We start from the raw sequence: 21109 nt of genomic DNA, 5'->3' as shown, positions 1-21109 counted from the left end.
TTGGGGCACTTGACACTATAGCAGAAGTCCTCGAACGTCACAGACCTCTAAACGGACGACCACCTCCATAACCACCTCTGAAACCTCGGGTGTTGAAATTGGGATTCCCATAATGTGGGTTTCCGTATGGCATGAATCGTCCACGACCCCGGAAATTACGGGGAAACCTCCCACGACTTCTTCTCAAATTCTCGTGCATGGAAAAATTCTGATAGGCCCTGAGACTGTTACTCAACATCACCCCTGCATCGCAGTTTTTCATTTCCTTTGAAATGTCATCACCAAATAACAGGCATGTTATCGGTGTATCAAAGTTGCACAACGCTCTATACTTCTTGTTTGGAATGTTTGGTCTAATCAAGAACCTCCTCCTTATACTCAAATTATATTGAACCTGACATAACAAAGTAAGCGAGTCAGAAACCAATTGTTTAGTTTGTTCTTTTGCTGGCAAATTGCCCCTTAGCATCTCAGCCAGTTTCATAACTGGTACCATACCGGCAGCCAGAAGATTCTGTAAATCTTGGAATAATCGGTCTACTGAACGTGTTCTTTTATCAAGGTTTCTCCACATTTCTAAGTTAACAGAGGGTGGAAACATCATGTCACAGTTTTCAGGAACTAAATGACTTTCTCTAATTGATTGCGTATCGCATGACGCTGTACATGCAGTATTCATTAATTCAGCCAATGATTTAGATACTGGCGGTCCTCTGGACTTCTTTTTTATTTTTGGCAGCTTCCATTCATTTTCATCATCCGAGTTATTTTCTTTATCGCTTTTATCGCCAAATAAGTCATTCATCAATTTCTTTGACATGTCCTTTACGTTAGGTCTTACAGAAGGAATTATTCCAATATCATCTTCAGATTCATCATTTTCCACCTGAACACGCAAATTAGGTGCAGTATGAATGTCTACATTTTCATCCCATTCAGTCTCATTTTCATACGCATCATAGTCATCATAATAACAATCATTGGAATTTTCTGGTTGAGACAAACCTAATTTTTCCTTCAGTAAGTTAAGATTCCTTGATGACAAATTGTTCAAATCTATTTGAACCATACAACTAGGGTTATTAGTAGATTTACCTTTTTTCTGTGGTTTTTTAGTACTTGATCTAGTCTGTTTCTTACCACCACTAGCGTCCTTTGACGTCACTTTTTTAACGACAGACTTCACTGTCTTGCCAATTGTCTTTTCCTTAGATATATTTCGAGGAACGTCATCGGATTCAAATCCTGAAAATTCTTCCTCCGAGTCTTGATTAAGACTAAGCACATCATTTTGATCACCAACCACGTGCTCGTCAATTTCCTCAACAGATATGTGAGCCACTTTACGGGTCTGAACCTGTTGTTCTGCCATATCTCCTGGACCATGTCCTAGGAAAATAAGAAAAATAAAAGCTTAATTACTTTATTTCAATTTAGATTTGTGAATACATTGACAACGTCCGAATATTTACAGACATAAATGCGCGGACTACGTCCGAACGCTTTTCGAAAACATCGATCAAGTTTTCCTTCAAAAATCGTAAATAATTTCTTTAAACTACCTGGACACAATGTCCTAGGTTATAAAGCAACCATTTCTTTCAACAAATTTCAAAAACAACAATTCATAACATCTCAAACTTACCCAAACCAGCGTAAAATAAGATGGCGAAGAAAAACACTGTCAACACGAGAGACATTGATGCAGCGGAAACGCTTGGAAAACTATGAGCGCGACGGGGTTTACATATGGTTATATACGGAGCAGCAGGTGCCCGTTTCACGTTTTTCACGTTTTTTGAACAGCAATGCAGTGGTAAAGCAGTTTGGGAAACATGCTAAATTAAATATGCGAAAAGCTGTAGGCTTTACGAAAAATAATATGATTTATTGTAAATTTTAGAAATTCAATTTTTTAAATTTTACAGATCAGTTGCTTAAACTTCAAGATGCTAAAGATGAACTTTAACTCAAAATAGCCGGATAAAATATTTTGTTTAAGTTGTGTTATGCATTAAAATGGTAGAATCTATAGTTAAGTTTCAACAAAAAATAAATAGTCAACATTTTTGTCTGAAACTTTCAATTGTCGCCATGGTGTAGTGGATGAGGTGTCCGCCTAGCGATTGGGAGTTGGTGGGTTCGATTCCCACTTAGGGAGCGTTTCATTAACTCCTCTATAGACACCAAATAATGGTTCTTTTCAAGAAACAAACTTGAAAATGTCCATAACTGCCGATGCTAATCGAAAGAGCGGTTGGCAGTAAATATTTATTTTTTAATATTATTTAAAAAAATAGAATTTAAAAATACTGCGTTTTAATGCGACCTAAATACAACGTTGCAGCAACGTTGGGAAAAAACGTTGCAGCAACCGTGGGAAAAAACGTCAGGAAAACTTTCATATAGACCATTGGTACAACCTAACTGCAACGTTCGAATGCAACCTAAATACAACGTTGCAGCAACATTGGATGCCCACTGGGCTTCTTACACATGTACATGCACAGAAGAATGTAGGTCACATTGTAAAGAATGATCAATATCAATAGATATTGGCGCCTAATTCATGGGTGCGTCCGGTGAGGTCCAAGCTTTATTCGTGACCGATCTGCATCGTTCGTAGTTATACAGTCGCAGTAGATACTTGCACATTGTAGTGAAGTCGCGGCACTATTCACAAGATTTGAACCAAACTCCACGATTTGTTGTAACTCAATTGATCGTACCAGTGTCGTAACTGTATCGTAGACTTCACGAATCTTCCCGATTCAATAAATGGGATACATCATAGCGAATTGTGGGCTTGTTTTCGTAGTGGAATAGGGCCATAAAGCAGCTGTCATGAAATGTTCACTACAAAAAGTATGATATGAAAGTAAAATTTGGCAGAGTAAGAAACAAACATAATATTATGCTGTACAAATAACTATATATATATTAGAAACTATCCGGAGATAAAATGATAAAACCACTGAATAATTTGTGTAATGTGGAAATCACTTAAATATAAGAATCAGAAAAAAATGAGGTACATTTTACGTTATACATGTATTTTGTATTCTATTTAAATAATTTTAAACTGAATTTAATATATTTTGCAATGTATGTGTTTCATTGATTAGCAATTTCATTGATTAGCAATTCTAAGGTTTTGTTGAGAAATACTGGCCACTTATGCTGATTGATATTTGTCAACACACTTAACAGTACAAAGTTCTACAAATGGAGGGCATTTGCAATTACAAATTATTAAAAACAGGATAGCTACACTTAAATCTTGAGTGATCTTCAGTTAACCCTTTCCCCCATAAGAGCAAAGTGGAAATGGCTTTTGCAACCAGCATAAAACCAGATCAGCCTGCGAGTAACTCGCAGTTTGTTCAGGTTTTATGCTGTTTGCTGCTCATCAGTAACTCAGGGTTGGAAATGAAGCCTTTAAAACTTGAATTTAGTAAGAAAGTTCTTTAATTAAATGTAACTTTCTATGGGACTACAAATCAGACAAAATACATAATCTAAGTGGTAAAGGCTGAACCAAATGTTACAAGGAAGCCATTGATCTGAGGCATCAAAGGGGCGCTATTTTGCAGCGTATAAATATTGCATAGCATGTAAAACAAAAGTGAACTTTATAAATGGTATACATTTCTCAAGTGATTGAATTGAAAGCTCAAATTATTCCATAATCGATATGTCATTACAATCAAAAGTAGAATTGCAAGACACCTGTTTGATGCTCATCAGTAGCTAAGGGTGGGAAATGAAGCCTTTAAAACTTGAATCTAGTAAGAAAGGTATTCAATTACATATAACTTTCAGTGCTTTCCACAGGATTTTTGTCAGGCGCCCCGGGGCTGATAGGGGTGGTTCGGGAGGGGTGTCTCCTGCCGACTTTATTTTTTTTAATTCAACGTGTAAATTCTCGTTCTGTGGTGCATTATAACTCAAAAAAACAAAATCAAAAGACGTCATTTGGTGCGCTATGACTCTTCAAGAAAATCCCCCAGTTATTTAAAAATATATATAATTTTTTATATTGTTTAATTGTTTTAAAACTTTCCCGCACAGATAGTAAAATCCCAACTCGAAAGATTCCCGAATACATTAGTTTAAACCCAACTCTATTACTGTATACTTACTACTTTTCAAGTTTCTATTTATTACCCGATAATCCCGTTTATTTCATTTTTATAAATCACTTTCTGGTAAAAATTTACGATAAAAGCTCTCAATTATTTCTTTAACACAAACCTTGCCATTTTCTATAGTATCAAATAAATTTTAAGTGAATATTTATAGATTTGATGAAATATTGCCTCTTAACATGCATCTATCCCATGTTGTGTGCTTGTTAAAACGCTAATTACACGCACGCTTTCTATGCAAATGATGCGACGTTGTACATGCTGAATAATTTTCGCGCTCTTTTGAATTGAGAAAAAGATTTGACACAAAATAAATTTCACTGCTAATTTAAAGCAAGAATATTTAAAGTTTTAACGTTGCAGTAACATTTACATTTGAAAGTGTGTTTCGGATTAAAAACGCGTTAACATCGACTTACGGGAATGGGTTTCGGATTACAAATTTATTTATTCCCATTTCAGATTTCAACAAATATTAACAGTTGCCATCATCAGTCTTCTTAGTATCGATTATTGGACAAAACATTTACAAGTGTGCGTAATTAATTCAACGAAAATTTGTTAAAGCGCATTACGTGTTGAATAAATGTCAGAAAAACGAGGTAAATCAGTTCTATAAATGGACTTGATGAAATATACATGTACTGGAAATAAATTGTTATCGCATAATTGTAACCGGGAGTTATTTGCACAACTTACTGGCTATAAGTAATTGATTCTTTACCACTTGCAATTAATTTCTCGTATTCATTATAAGTCATAGGTAACACTTGTTTACAGTAAAAAGGTGTGATGATGATGCCCGAAACCGTCTTAAATGTACTGTACTGTACTAGTTACCAGTTTTATATTAAGTAAATGGTACAACTTCTTGCTAATCAAGCTGCGATAAACTCTTACTTCGTGCCCGATGTCAATAAAAAATAATGGCTGATAGTTAACCCGCCCTTATAAGCATTCGCGTAACTGATTCGACAATGAACATCACAGTTTGACCACTGGAATATTACCTGAGAGTTTCCTGTGATAGCATAAATGATTGTGTAATGTGGCTAGAATAATCGATACTCGCATCATGCTATTCTCTTATCAGTGGATTATCCATTAACCCATGTGGTGTTAATGGCGATTACTTGCGGAAGTAGGTACCGAGTGCTCTTTTAAAACAGGGCATATTGATACACTGATAGAGAAACCTTCTTTCTTTTTTTTGACAATCTCCACTTTCTTTTACTGAAAAATACACTGCTCGGAAAATTTCAAGCACCCCGGGGACTCTGATTTCTAAATTCAAGCGCCCCGGCGAGGGATCATTAAATGGCCTGTGGAAGGCCCTAACTTTCTAAGACACTACAATTAATGCGTTAAAATACATTGTTCATATCTAAGTGGTAAAGGGTGTAAATGCCAGTGATCAACAAGTTTGTGAGTTAAATGCCCTTTACCTTAAATATTTTAAAATGTATACGTTTCTAAAGCAAAATAAATCACATTTCTCAAGTGATTGAATTGAAACCCAACAAACCGGTATGTTATCACAATTAATTGAAGAATGACTGATTGTGCAAGTCACATGTTATAATTATATTTTGCTGAGTTATGTACCCTTGAATTTAAACATGGGCATGCCTGCTTTGCCTTTAACAAAGCAGTATTATAAGGGTACTTTTAGTCACTTTTTACAAAGCTCATAATATATCCAATTTGAAACAAATATCACCCAAAACAGGAAAACAATATCAGCCTGTCTTGGAAAACTAGAGGAAGCCTGGCTCACCCAGGATGAGGCATGTTCTTTTTATCGTATTATCGCAGATTAGCCTGTTTAATCTATTATTCACTGTGTTAAATGCTTCATTCACAGTGTTTAATCTATTATTCACTGAGTTTAATGCTTCATTCACAGTGTTTAATCTATTATTCACTGTGTTTAATGCTGTATTCACAGTGTTTAATCTGTTATTCACTGTGTTTAATGCTGTATTCACAGTTTTTAATCTATTATTCACACAATGCTTAATGTTTTTATCCTATTACCAGATGAGAATCAATAGTATAACAACAATCGTATTAACTTGAGCTTTATACTATCGCTATTTTTATACCCCCACAAACGAAGTCTAGGGGGGTATATAGGAGTGAACTTGTCGGTTGGTCAGTCTGTCTGTCGGTCCGTATTAAGTGTCCGCTCTCTAATTTAAGTAGTTTTCATCCGATCTTCACCAAACTTGGTCAGAAGTTATATCTACATGATGTCTAGGCCAAGTTCGAACATGGGCCTTGCCGGGTCAAAAACTAGGTCACGGGGCCACTTAGTGCGTTTTAAACATTCAGCATGTTGTCCACTCTCTAATTCAAGTAGTTTTCATCCGATCTTCTCCAAACTTGGTCAAAAGTTGTATCTAGATGATCTTAAGGCGAAGTTCGAACATGGGCCTTGCCGGGTCAAAAACTAGGTCACGGGGTCACTTAGTGCGTTTTTTAACATTCAGCATGGTGTCCTCTCTCTTATTCAAGTAGTTTTCATCCGATCTTCACCAAACTTGGTCAGAAGTTTTATCTAGATGATCTGAAGGCCAAGTTTTAACATGGGCCATGCCAGATCAAAAACTAGGTCACAGGGTCACTTAATAAGTTTTACACATTGAGCATGGTGTCCGCTCTCTATTTCAAGTAGTTTAAATCCGATCTTTACCACACTTGGTCTGAAGTTGTAACTAGATGATTTGTAGGTAAAGTTCGAACATGGGCCATGCCGGGTCAAAAACTAGTTCACGGGGTCACTTAGTGTGTTTTAAACGTCACCATGTTGTCCACTCTCTAATTCAAGTAGTTTTTATCCAATCTTCACCAAAATTGGTCAGAAGTTGTATCTTGATAATGTCTAGGGCAAGTTTGAATATGGGTCATGCCGGATCAAAAACAAGGTCACGGGGTCACTTAGTGCGTTTTAAACATCACAATGTTGTCCGCTCTCTAATTCAAGTAGGTTTCATCCAATCTTCACCAAACTTGGTCAGAAGTTGTATCTAGATGATGTCTAGGTCATGTTAGAATATGGGTCATGCTGGGTCAAAAACAAGTCACGGGGTATCTTAGTGCGTTTTAAACCTTGCCATGTTGTCCGCTCTCTAATTCAAGTAGTTTTCATCCAATCCTCACCAAACTTGGTCACAAGTTTTATCTAAATGATCTCTAGGACAAGTTTGAAAATGGGCCATTCTGGGCCTAAAACTAGGCCACAGGGTCACTTAGTGCGTTTTTAACATTCAGCATGGTGTCTGCTCTCTAATTCAAGTAGTTTACATCCGATATTCATCAAACTTGGTCAGAAGTTTTATGGAGATGATCTTAAGGCCAATTTGAACATGGGCCTTTCTGGGTCAAAAACTAGGTCAAGGGGTCACTTAGTGCGTTTTAAAAATTGAGCATGGTGTCCGCTGTTTTTTGTGAAAACAACATGCAAAATATTATGTGTCAATGCGGCATGTGGGGGTATTCGTTACGTCTGTGACAAAGCTCTAGTTTTATCAGATTTGGGTTTTTCAAAAAATTGAATTATACATTTTTGTCAACTACAGAAAAACAAAATCGTCAAAAAATGCGATATTTTATAAGTATTAATGGAAAATAGGAGGAAATAATAGAATAAATAGAATATTATGTGAGTTTTGGATAAAGATCAAGTTTATCATGCTTGGCTCGAACCATGTTAGCGCTCAGCAAGCCTCGCACTACCTCGGCTATAAGCCTCGCATGATAAACTTGATCTTTATCCAAAACTCACATAATATTCTCTATATATTCACTGTGTATTTTGGGAATCATGAATTGGTGATGAATCATCACTGCATTGCATGAAATTTTAACAAAATTCACACCATGTTTGTCCATGTTTTCCATGAAGTGCTGATAACACTTTGACTGATTATGTTCCTAACAACTGACTAACTGAGCTTAGGGACAGCAAGTTATGTTTATACAACAATCGCTCCTTTTGACATCTGCTTGCAAAGTGCATCGAAGTTTGCGTCATTGAGTGTTAATTTCTTATCTGCTGATAACATTATATGTAGTCATATATGCATATCACTCAATATTACAGAAGACCTGGGGCTTAAATAAGGCAGTACCAGGAATATTATCGTGTAAAGATTTATGTTGCTTGATAAATATTATGATTTAATAATAAGTTAGTTGTTCCAAATGTAAACTTACTAGTTTAAGATTGCAAAAATTATATGGTAACACACTTTTTTCGAAAAATTTAATTGGAAAAAGAACAATAATTCTTTTACGGTTTGTGTTACCAAGATATTGGAGAAAGAAGTCTAGCAAAACTTGTGTACAGTCTAACCTGTGTTAACCCTTTCCCACTCAGAAGCGAAGTGAAAATGGCTTTGTGCAAACAGCATAAAACCAGAACAGCCCGCGAGTAACTCACAGTCTGTTCAGGTTTTATGCTGTTTGCTGCTCATCAGTACAGTATTTAAGGGTTGGAAATGAAGCCTTTAAAACTTGAATCTAGTAAGAAAGGTCTTTACTTTAATTTAACTTTCTAAGGGACTACAAATGCTCAAAATATGTATCTAAGTGGTAAAGGGTTAAATATGTATATAAGAGGTAAATGGTTAAATACATAATTTTATCTTAGTGGTAGAGGGTAAAATACTTATCGAAGTGGTAAAGGGTTAAATACATATCTAAGTGGTAAAGGGTTAAAAACGTATCTAAGTGGTACAGGGTTAAATACATGTATATAAATGTATCTAAGTGGTAAAGGGTTAAATACGTATCTAAGTTGTAAAGGGTTAAGCAGCCAGCCACGGGAGGCGGCCTTGTAAGGCAGGTGGCCACATTTGAAATGATTGGTCAGCTGAATAGTATCATCCTCATTAAAAGGAACAAACACGGAAAGCAAGAAATCTTTTAATGGCTTAAGTAACATACACGTTTATGTTCATTGGTACATGTATATTATACTTGAGTGCACATGCAGTTAATAAATTATATGAAATATCGTGCTTAGCTTAGCAAACCTTACTTTGCAAAAAAACAAAAATCAGACAACATTTTTATTATGGTACATACATGTATATAAGCATTTGTTATATTATTGATATGTTCTTCTTATATATTTCTAGCAACCTGGAGACATTGATGCACCTTCTCAAGGGCATGATAGGGACAGGTATCCTGGCCATGCCCGTGGCATTCAAGAATGGAGGGCTCTGGGTCAGCTTTGTGATCATATTCCTCATAGGGATCACTTCCCTGCACTGCATGCACATGCTTGTCGAGGCGGGCAACAAACTGTGCAAAGAGTGGGTATAGTTTTGGTCGCGTTCTGGGAAAACTTGGCTTGATGTGTGTGCATAAACTGGTTGTCTGAGATAAGCCTGTGCAGTCCACAAAGACTTATCAGGGAAGACACTGTCTGCTGTTATGGATTAATGTTATTTATATAAATCTCTTTAAACAGAAATAATAGTTAAGGCAAAAAGTGTCATCCCAGATTAGCCTGTGCTGACTGCACAGGCTACTCTTGCAATACACTTAATGCACATGCATTTAGCCTTTTTTTCTTAAAGCCTGGCTTGTATTCTACTGTGAGATGAGAAAAAAAAATTGACTATAAAGCAAAATATGCTAATATTTTATTCATAAATTTACATGAATCATGTATAAGCCTGAAGTGTAAAAAATAAAGGTGGGCAAATACTGTGAAACCATTAATTTTTGCAAACACAAAATTTCGTCATAAAAAAAGGACTATTTGCCAGCACTAAAATTCACCAATGTCTGATTTTGAAAAAAAGCGCCAGTCAATATTCGATTTGTTTGTAATACAAATTGTGGTGGGGAAAGGGGGAGGACACTTGGGAGTCACTTGCAGGAGGTGAGGCCTGTTTGTCACATGCCAATTAATGAATCTATTGTTATCAGGTGATAGTAATGGACCCTTATTAATGTATGTCATTTACAAGTTCATAGTTAAATGCAAACAACACAAATAAAAATGTTCTTTATTAATTTGTAATAAATATGCATAATTTAATTCAGTCAGGTGTAGATCACACATTGTCATCTTTTAATTTTGTTTATTGTCTTTGACTTTGATCCGCTGGGTGAAGGCTGTATAATCTGCAGCCCCCCTGAAAAACACAATAATCACAATGGGTAATAAAGTTGTTAACAATTAGCACTAATCATTACTATTCTACCTAAAGGAAGTCAACGCATTTGATACATTTTTACTGCGTTCGCGTTTTACAGCAATGTCATGTGTCAGTTAAGTACACTGTATTATGTACACCCCTTTGTGTCAACACCGGATTTATCTTGATAATAAAATCGACAAAGTATGTATGTGGGCAATACGGTTGATTTTAATGCCTTGTGTCTACGGTAATTCAATTGACTTTTGTTTAAACATTGGACATAATTATTCATTGGGATCCTAAATTCTTCACTCGGTCCACTGACGAAATAAACACAAATTAATTCCTGACAAATAATTAATGTTTCACAGTACATGGTAAATACAAACAAGTTTGTGCATATTATTCTAGTCTGTATATATTATTCTAGTCAGTCCAGGACACACCTGGACTTTGCGTCTACGATGGAGGTCGCACTGAGTAGACATCATCTGCTGCAAAGATGGAGTCGGGCTGGAAGGTAGACAACTCTTGATTAAAAATATGAGCCTCACTTTTGGCCTTAACTGGATGTTCCCTATGAAGAGACTTAAAAAATACTTAAAAGCAGAAAGTGTCATTCCTGAATTAGCCTGTTAGGCCTAGGATCATGAAACTTTATAGGTACATTGATCATGACTGGCAGATGACCCCTATTGATTTTCAGGTCATAAAGTCCAAGGTCAAGGTCACAGTGACCTGAAGCAGTAAAATGGTTTCTGGATGATATATATATATATATATATATATTATATATATATATATATATATATATGTATATGTATATATTACTATTGATACTTAGGTCTAACATCAGGGGTTTTTTTTACCCGATTTTATAGATGAAATTAGACTATATTTCCAATCGCAAAAAATATACTTTTTTCCCAAAATTTGCTTTAAAAAAATCCCAATCAGAAAAAAAAATGCTTATGACATCGGCTGTTTTGCTTTTTTAACGAATTGTAGTCCGATCCGGTCTTGTGCCGGATGTCGACTTGACTTCGATTTGGATAACATCTGCATTATTCTTGTGCCCGATATTCTTCGTGTTGTATAGGCGCTTACGATATTTGCAATGAAATTCAAACATTTTGTGATGCGACTGAATGAAAAACTCTTATGTTGCGCAATTCGAAATATAACGTGAAAAAGATTCTTTAGCAAAATTCTGGTCAAACGAAAACTGTTGATTTTTTTTAAGCAAGCGTCATTAAATAAACTAACATCGTCAACTCGTACAAGTCGTATTATTGAAACTCCTTCCATTGTTAATGATAGTAATTTAATAACAAGTGACTCTTGAATCTCGTCATCGTTGATTTCTGAAAGCAACGTTCTGACTGGCATTCAACATGTTGAAAGCAGTAGTTCTTCTGAAGAAGAAGAAGCGCCTCCTAATAAAATGGTGCCTGATGCAGGATTGTTTTATTTGACAAAATTTGAGGCCAGGTATACATGGTTGTACTGTAGTGTTGCCAAAGAAGCTACTGCTTGTGATTCAAAATGTTGAACTCTTTCATGTAGTTTTAAATCCCAATTTATTTTCCCAATTTCTTGAAAATGTATATAAAATTACCAATGTCAAAGCCATGGGCTATCTTCCCTAAATGCTGAAAAAAACTTAACGTATTCACACAATGGCTGCCATTACAAATGACAGCCCATTTGGAGGGCACGCGTGTTTTACAAACCGCCCTTGTTTATTTTAGGTATAAATCAAATTACAACAGTAATTTGATTTAAATATGCATCACTTTGTTTTCATTAAAATAATAAGTGCAGCAAAAATAATGAAAAAGTTTCTGCACTTTTTATTTTCATGCTCATGATAATTTGTAATTAAATGTTTTTAAAATTATTTCAGAAGGAAATAAAAACATTCTTATCATGCACCTGGTACATGTCTAATCTACAGGTTATATGTTGCCATGTGCACCAGAAATATCAGAAGGACTATCCAATGTGACAATGTCTTCATTGTTTATCACATTTTATAACATAAGTGGTGAGATTATGTTGTTTAGAAATATGATAAAGCCCCTGGTCTCTGTGACTGCAGAAGGCATATAGGGATTATCCTGTATGTCAATTAATCTATATGTCCGTCTGTAATGTTGAACATGATTAAACCATTTTCTCCTGCACCATATTATGAATACATGACCATTGGATACTTGTAATTCATCTCAATAGAAGACGATAGTCAGTTACCATAGTTAGTTACCTCCCCTGACAAGTCATTAGAAACATATAAATCCTTATATTTGTTAAGTGTGGCTCATTGTTTCTTATGTATTGCACGATACAGTATCTATAATAGCTGTAATTTGTGAAGCTATTTGATTGTGCGTATGGATATATGCTTTTGAAACATATGTATTTTGATAAACCTTCTACTGTTAGATGCTTAAATATTCTGCGCCATAGGCGGAGGGATATTGTTTTGGCCTTGTCCGTCTTTCCGTCCGTCCATCTTTCTGTCCGGCCGGCCGGCACTTTTGTGTCCGGAGCCATATCTTGGAAGTGCTTTGGCGGATTTCATTGAAACTTGGTATGAGAATATATATGGATAAACGGATGATGCACACCAAATGGCATTGGACTCCATCTATTAATAACAGAGTTATGGCCCTTCGTATCTTGAAAAAAAATGCTTTTTTGTGTCCGGAGCTATGTCTTGGTAGTGCTTTGGCAGATTTCATTGAAACTTTGTTTGAGTATATATATGGATAAGAGGATGGTGCACGCCAAATGATGGCATTGTACACCATTGGATATTAAAGGAGTTATTGCCCTTTGTATCTTGATAAAATGCTTTTTTTGTGTGTCCGGAGCCATATCTTGTAAGTGCTTTGATGGATTTCATTCAAACTTGGTATGAGTATATATATGGATAAGAGGATGATGCACGTTGGCGTTGTCCATCCGTCCAGAAAACTTTTATGTACAGAAGTATATTGGCGGGGGATATCAATTCAATGAATTTGCTTGTTTAAAATTAATATGACAAAATAAAAAACAAAATCCTGAAGTATCAAAATGAGAAAAAAACAGAACCAACATTCAACTTACAGGTACCAAACCAGTGGTTTTTATGGGCCAAGGGACATATAAGGAGAAATGCCATAAGCCTGTTATTATCAAAAGTGCTGTCCAGCACCAAGGGGGCACCATGTGCATCAAGTATTTTGTTCTGTAACCTCATTTACATGCAGCACCCTCACACAACTTTGGGGAAAGGGGTCTGCAGCCCTTAGGAGGGGGAATCTTTTGTAAATGGGGTAATTTTTATAACGAAAGAAAACAACAACTATGTTTAACTGTTATAAACATATATTTCTATATATGCGACTGTCTATATAGGACAGAAAGGTGGACTTTTACTCAATCTATATAACAGTAATCTTATTTAAAAGTCCACCATTATGTCCTTTTTGTTCCTAAAACAAGCTAGTGCTGTGTCCATTTGCATGCAAAGTCTGTCATAAACCAAAGATCACGACCATGATATATCCAGCGTGCAATATAAATTGTCAGGTTATTCATGCATGTTTATGTATGTATTAGCTTAATTTGGCAATCTCAAAACACGCTATTTACCTACCTTATTGAAGTATGTGTTATATCCATATGTTATTCATTGGTATAAAACAAAACATTATTCCATGTAAGTATTTTCAAATGCGTATAATTAAATTTGTGATCCGAAAACAATGTCAAGTTTGATTGTTCAAGAAAGCATGCACAAATTAGACCCATGTACAAAATGGCGTCATTCATTCTCATGGAAAGCATGGGCTTTAATAGTACCTTTTAATTAAAAGCAAGTAGTTTACACTGTATTTAACACGCAAAGATTGTTGAGATAGGTCAGTATTGACTTGTGACATTTACAGTTATTATTTTATACACCTTCATGTGTGCACTGGTGTGTTTCGGCAGTTCAAAGCAAATTCAAGAGAGAATGGTAACACCCAAAATGACCTGTGATGTTTGGCAAATGGTGTTATTGATGTACAATGAAAGCATACAATCTGGTCAAAACTGGATTATGAATGTCGGATTAAACTCAAAATTAAAGTGGGTGAAAAAAGGGTAAAATACTAGTTTGATATATTGGAGTAAATTTTCAACAATAGACCCTTTTCACGACGAGGTATTTTTTTACCGTAACACCGGCTGGCGGCCATCTTGGGGGTACATGTATTCTCAGTTAAATTAAATATAGCGGATGACTCATTTCAACAGCATGATTTATGAAGCGTAATAGCTCTAAAAATAGCAAGTAAACACTACAGAGATAAATTAATTCCCATTGTTCAGGCAAGATACGACGAAAAGCTGAAGTTAATATCAGAGAATGATCCATTTGAACTGAAAATCCTCTCAAATGATGTTGAACTGCTGCCTGCGTTGTCGTATCCAGATATTGTGTTTTATTTATTGTTTACTCCGAGTGTGTACACGCATGATGATTTTAAGAATTATAAAAGTTTAGATGCAGTGAATCAGGTTGAATGTGGATGGGTGTCGGACGTAAAATCCGTGGTGATTGACAAGAAACATGTGGTTAGAGGAAGGGTGAGTTTGCACTGCATTATCATATTTGTTCAAGTGTTAGTACCGGTATCTTATATTTTCAATTTTGTTTTTAAGTTTTATTTCATAATATTTAATAAATTTATATATAAGATATTGTATTGATTATGTAAATTTAATTTAATTGCTAAACGATTTCATAAGAAAGTCACAGTAAATTAAGTCAGCAGTCAATGTTTACATCATTACATGTATGTATAAGTTACATCAATAATTTGATGTACTAGGTACATTAAACAAGTACCAGTTTAGAATTAATGTTTTATTTCTTTGATACACGATATCAAAACAATTAAATCAAATTTATTTCAGGTGCTCCACTCACAACGTTTACGTGACAAAGCCCTAACCCCATGGTTCATCGCGGAGAAGAATGGTTCAGTCTTGGCCAGCCACTGCGACTGCATGGCAGGCTGTGGCGAAACATGTACGCATGTAGCAGCGTTGATGTTCTGGGTATCCGCAACCGTCAAGGTAAGAACGAAGAGTCATTTAACTTACAACTGTCAGGATGTATTTGCCCAGAAATCTTATTCGCATGCTTTGAACAGTCAGCTAAATTAAACGGTTGTCCAGTACCAAAATATAAATCGGACAACCAGTTTTAGTTACCGGTATTTCAGTTGTCCAAAGGACAGTCTTTAATTTTTCGATTTATGAATAAGATCTGCCTTTTTTTTAAGAAATCATATTATTAAGGACCTAAAATGTTTTAACTTTATGTAAACAGTATAATAATTAAAATCAGGACAAGTAAAACAATAATGCACAATATAAACCTCTTTATTTTCAGATGCGTGATGAGCGTACTGTAACACAGAAAGCTGCCTACTGGAAGCCCCCACCTAACCTTAAAAACGTCCAATACAAAGAAACCAGTCGAATTGACTTCACCAGTAAAAAAAACTTGAAAAGGAAATTCAATGACATATTGGCGGGCACACCGACTGTCACCCAGCCAGTAAGTGCAAGGAAGCCAAAGAAAAAAATTCCAGCGCCAACAACTGAAGAACTTAATGATTTTTTCAGTGCGTTAAAACTCTCCGGAAAAAAACCAGCTGTGTTGTCAATTGTGCCAGGCTTTTCAGATGACTATGTGCCTGTTGTAAAAAAAGTTCACCTCCCAAAACTGTTGAATGGACTTCGTAACAAAGATTGGGATCACTTATACGATGAGGAAATTAGGGATAAATGTTGCTCAATTTTCCCAAATATATGTGTAACCGATGAAGAAGTCATTAACTGCGAAAAACTAACGAAAGAACAATCATATTCTAACATTTGGTTTGATCTGAGAGCTGGTCGCATAACAGCATCTAACATGAAAGCTGTGTGCAGAACTGATGAGTCAAATCCATCAAAAAGTCTCATAAAGAAAATCTGTTACCCTCATGACAAATTCAGCAACAATGCCACAAAATGGGGAACCCAGAATGAGAAAAAAGCAACCAGACAGTGTTGTGAAGTATTGAGCACATCACACTCTAATCTTCGCGTGGAAATGAGCGGCCTTCATATTTCAGAAACACTGTCATTCATTGCAGCTTCTCCAGATGGATTTGTTCATTGTGACTGCTGCGGGGTAAGCTGTCTTGAAGTGAAATGTCCTTACACTAAAAAGGGTATGATGATTGATGATTCTGTGTCATGCTTACAGAAGAATTCGAATGGAGAACTGTGTTTGGATATTGACCATGAATATTATTACCAGGTTCAAACACAAATGGGAGTAACTGGTCTTGAGTCATGTTTTTTTGTTGTGTGGACGGATAAAGACATGTTCATTGAACTGATATCATTTGATGTCAAATTCTAGAATGAGGCAACAATTAAAGCAGAAAAACTGTTCAAGTATGCGATATTGCCAGAGTTGGTAGGGAAAATATATACGAGACTTCCAACGCCAAGTGATCCTCATGACAACCTCACTACAAAAGCCAATGCTTTGTGTGTCAGTAGTGCCAACAACAATATGGTGGCAACTGATGATAATGTTGACCCGCCTGCTGAGTGTTACTGCTTGTGCAATGGACCAGAGAAGGGAAGAATGATCTGCTGTGACAATGAAAATTGTGATATTGGGTGGTATCACTTCACGTCTGAAGATGATCAAACGTCCAAAAACCAAATTATGGTTTTGCCCTTCATGTCAGGATTAGTTGAACTTTGGGAACACAAATGTTAACTCTAGTGGCTTTTATAAGTATTGTTTAGTATTGAAACTCATTATGAAAACTCCTTACATGTGTTTCAGTACCTAAATCTTAAATGCTACAACAGTTATTCAATGAATGTTGTGTACATTAAATCTGTATGTGTTGTTTGAAATCAAAACAGATTTTATGAAATATTGTTTTCAGGGCTTAGAAAGGTGGATTGATTTGTTAAATGTATTTTGCACATTCTTCATGATTGTGTTTTCTGCATTCATTATTTCTAATAAAATTTGTCGTGTTCTGAGAAAACTGGGCATAATGCTTGTGCGTAAATTGTCATCCCAGATTAACCAGTGCAGTCCGCACAGGCTAATCAGGGACAACACTTTCCGCTTTTATGACATTTTTTGTTTAAATGAAGTCTCTTCTTAGCAAAAATCCAATAAAGGCGGAAGTGTCGTCCCCGATTAGCCTGTGTGGACTGCACAGGCTAATCTGGGACGACACTTTACGCACATGCATTATGCCCAGTTTTCTCAGAACACTACACAAATAGTTGTTTAATGAAGACTCTTCTTCTTTTATGAATGTGTTGCTGATAATACTCATTAATAGATTGCGATTTTTAATAGTAACATGGCATTTAATTTCCTTCAGATCTTTCGCTTAGATACAGTTGTGATAACTGTCTATACTATTAAAAATAAGCAGGAATACACCCTGCACTCCGGTGTCACTCCTGCGAGTCAGACTCTGAAATGCCATTGTACTTTTAAAATGTGTCATTTCAAATCAAGAAAGCAATGATAACTGAATAAAAACCAAGGTTTCATCTTAATAACTCAATTTCTACAATGTCAGTAATTAAAAAAGCTTGTTTAAACTTTAACCAACGTGGGAAAAGGTTAATTTATTTGTAACAGTAAAAACAAAACATTATTAATCATAAATACAAATGTGCATGCCAAATATAATAAAATGCATAAAAATGACAAAACGCAGACTGATTCATCACTAAAAGTCTCAAAGCTATGTCTACTATTTGTCAAGACATAATTAATTGTGACTTCAACTATGTTGGATAAAATTTGTCCAATCATATAATACTGTTCATGATTAGTTGAAGTCTACAACAGACTCGCACATGTTCACTAGTGCACAACATACATATGCCACTTTGTCAATAGTTGTTAGGCCGCGTTCGTCTTTGGTCATTACAACATCAATTGGTTGAGTCCCATTAAGGAATGTGAACTTCTGTCTAACCAATCCTATGACACGTTCCACACGAATTCTTACATTAGCAATTTTCCTGGTTTCTTCTAAATCAAGTGGCGAGATTTGACCCTTGCCTTTTGTTAATGCTGGGATGTTGACTGATGCACAAAGCGTTCCAACACTGTCGCCAATGTCAAAACCCCTGTCAGCAAGAATCAAATCCCCCGGTAACAGCTTGTTCAAAAAACCACAGTGCTCGGTAATGAATTTATCGCTGGTCCGTCCTCCCCATGACTTAGAAATGAACGACACAACTCCTTGAGGCGCAATACCTATAAGGAATTTCACGGTGTTGTGGTGCTTATAATTGGAACATGTTTCACTGCGTGCCATTAAATTGGAGGGACATTCAATAAACACTTCAAAACAGTCTATTATAACACAACACTTTTTCCCAAAATGCTTTTGAAATTGAAGTGGCATTGTCTTCTGTAGTTCTTCTCGTTCTGGCCATCTGACAATACCTTGTGTCCGTACATACAGCACATCAATAACATCTACAAAAATTCTGGATATTGTGGATTTTGAGACCGCCAACTGAAAGGCCAGGAAGCTAATAGTCAAGTTCAGCCTTAATCTAGCCAGTGTCAAAACCAAGCACTCAAATTTTCCCAAGGTCATTTTCGGTGGTAAACATTCTTCAACAAGTCGAAACAGTGCCATTAACAATGCGAAGCATGGTAAGCCTGTTAGCGATCTTACTTTTTCATCATTTCCTTCTAAGGCGCTTTCTGAATAAGGATTTGTGTTCTTCAATTTTTCCTTCAATTCATGATTTTTACACTTCAGTTTTTCATTTTCCTCTTTGGCTAAAGCAAGCTGCTTTTGTAGCATTTCTACCTCAGTTTCTGGCAATGGCTCTTCTGAAGGTAGTGGGGTTAAATCTTCAACCGGCTCATCTGTCGACATGTTTTCAGCGAACATTAATAAAGTCTTGGCTGCGTCAGACTTCTCTGCACGCCCCTTCTTACGGAAGTACCGGCTGGACATGTTGTCAGGTGTATTGACCTGCCTACTGGTTCCCATGTTTAAGGAAGGAGTCCAGTCTGGATTATCCCTGGCAAACAGATCTGCCTTTTTCTCTGAAAAACAAAATGACACATTGGTTAATATGGTTTTAAATGAATTAATAAATAAATGGTTTGAAATCATTCCTTCATAAGACTTGGAAGTATTTAAAGTATTTTATCAGTAATAATGTATTTAATACATTCCTCTTAAAACATTTTTTTAAGCATGTATAATATATATAATCTACTTGTGCTTATTTTGTATTATATTGTGTGTATTTAGACGATGCACATTCGTATAAGTCTTAATAAACTGTCTGTTCTGCTCTTATCAGTTATAAAATCAACTTACTTCCAATAAAGTGATCGGAGCATATTCGAATGTTCTTCACAGTTTTGCCAGTCAGATCCTGATTGAGACTTGCAAGCCATTTTCGCCGTCTTTCTTCGGACAATTCATGGGTCTTTTCACATTGATTCGTTATTACTTCGGGTATCCTGTAGAAGGACCTGTCTTTTTCTCTGTCCGACCTTTTATGACAGCCAATGACACGGCAATAATTTACCATTTTGTTGAATTAATCGGAAATCAATTTTTACTGCTATTGTTCGATCAGGAAGCTCTATCGCCAAGATGGCTGCCGCGCATGCTCGCTGAGCGTGAAAACGGTCTATAAATCAGCGATTTCTTTTGATTTTTATTTTCTGAGGGGAAAAAAATCAGTTGGTTTTTTTTTGAAAAAAAAAACAACTTTTCAGGTGGGGGACTGTGGCCGAAATTCAGCGGAAGATTTGATAGATTGAGGGCCCTGACATGTATTTGAGCTGCGCTGTGGAAAAAGCGGGCTTAACGCATGCATGTACATTTGACCCAGAGTAGCCTGCGCAGCTTGCACATATGCCTTAAGCACCCTTTTCCCATAGCACATCTCATACGGTTCTTGATTTCAGGCAATTTGTGAATGTGTTCCTGATCATCACCCAGCTAGGCTTCTGCTGTGTGTACATTGTGTTTGTTGCTGAGAATATGAAACAGGTAACATTCATACTTCCACAAAACTTGGTGTTCTATGGGTGATATCTTTTCCAAAATTTATTGGGCATAGCAGTTCTACAGATAAGTGTATTTTCAGTTCATGTTACAGCAGATAATATGATTTATAAGTATAAAACATCTGACTTATTCAGTTGAAACATATTTATTATTTAAAGCTTATTTAAACGTCTTGTGTCTGTTTTCCGGTAGAACTAGTATTTGGTGTCTTTTTGAGTAATTTAAAGAACGCTCATACAGGTGGGATCAACCCCATGACCTCCCGGTCCCTAGAAGGACACTATATCAGCAACACCTCTTTAATTTGAAATTGAATATGGTGAATACTATGTACATTAATGCACACTGTGTTGCAAGATGAAACTGTTCAACTTGATCAATTAATACTGTTAATACATGCGTGAGAATGTTTGAGAAATTAAAGCCATTTTTCTGGAAAGAGCATTCTGGCAGCAATCATTTCTTAAACATATTTGCTTTTAGAGAACAGCATGTATTAAAGCTTTCCCACTCAGAAACAAAGTGAACATGGCTATGTGCAAACAGCATAAAACCAGAACAGCCTGCGAGTAATTGGCAGTCTGTTCAGGTTTTATGCTGTTTGCTGCTCATCAATATCTAAGGGTTGGAAATGAAGCCTTTAAAAAATAAATCTAGTAAG

The 21109-nt window shown here is 36.0% G+C and overlaps 2 protein-coding genes across 4 annotated transcripts in view; both read left to right on the top strand.

Moving 5' to 3' along the window:
- LOC127855460 (proton-coupled amino acid transporter 4-like) overlaps positions 1-21109 on the top strand; it is a 45445-nt gene that overhangs the window by 17438 nt on the left and 6898 nt on the right. For 2 of the 3 annotated variants that reach the window (XM_052391041.1, XM_052391042.1), the window contains 3 exons: positions 9293-9472; positions 10740-10829; positions 20346-20430. In XM_052391041.1, the coding sequence (XP_052247001.1) occupies positions 9293-9472; positions 10740-10829; positions 20346-20430 (355 nt within the window). Of the gene's footprint in view, positions 1-5882; positions 5936-9292; positions 9473-10739; positions 10830-20345; positions 20431-21109 lie in introns of those variants that run through there. The other variant, XM_052391043.1, reaches the window with a different exon arrangement.
- On the top strand, positions 12152-20345 carry LOC127855462 (uncharacterized). Its single transcript, XM_052391044.1, has 3 exons — positions 12152-14932; positions 15263-15424; positions 15744-20345. The coding sequence occupies exons 2-3, from the start codon at positions 15356-15358 to the stop codon at positions 16764-16766; spliced, it is 1092 nt and encodes a 363-aa protein (XP_052247004.1). The 5' UTR covers positions 12152-14932; positions 15263-15355; the 3' UTR covers positions 16767-20345.

Source organism: Dreissena polymorpha, chromosome 13 (assembly GCF_020536995.1).
Source record: "Dreissena polymorpha isolate Duluth1 chromosome 13, UMN_Dpol_1.0, whole genome shotgun sequence".
NCBI lineage: Eukaryota > Metazoa > Mollusca > Bivalvia > Myida > Dreissenidae > Dreissena > Dreissena polymorpha.
This window is presented reverse-complemented; position numbering and strand designations above follow the sequence as displayed.

Coding starts and splice junctions, on each gene's coding strand:
- LOC127855462 (XM_052391044.1), top strand. CDS start 15,356: ATGGCAGGCTGTGGCGAAACATGTACGCATGTAGCAGCGTTGATGTTC. Junction 15,425..15,743: donor GGGTATCCGCAACCGTCAAG/GTAAGAACGAAG, acceptor CTTTATTTTCAG/ATGCGTGATGAGCGTACTGT.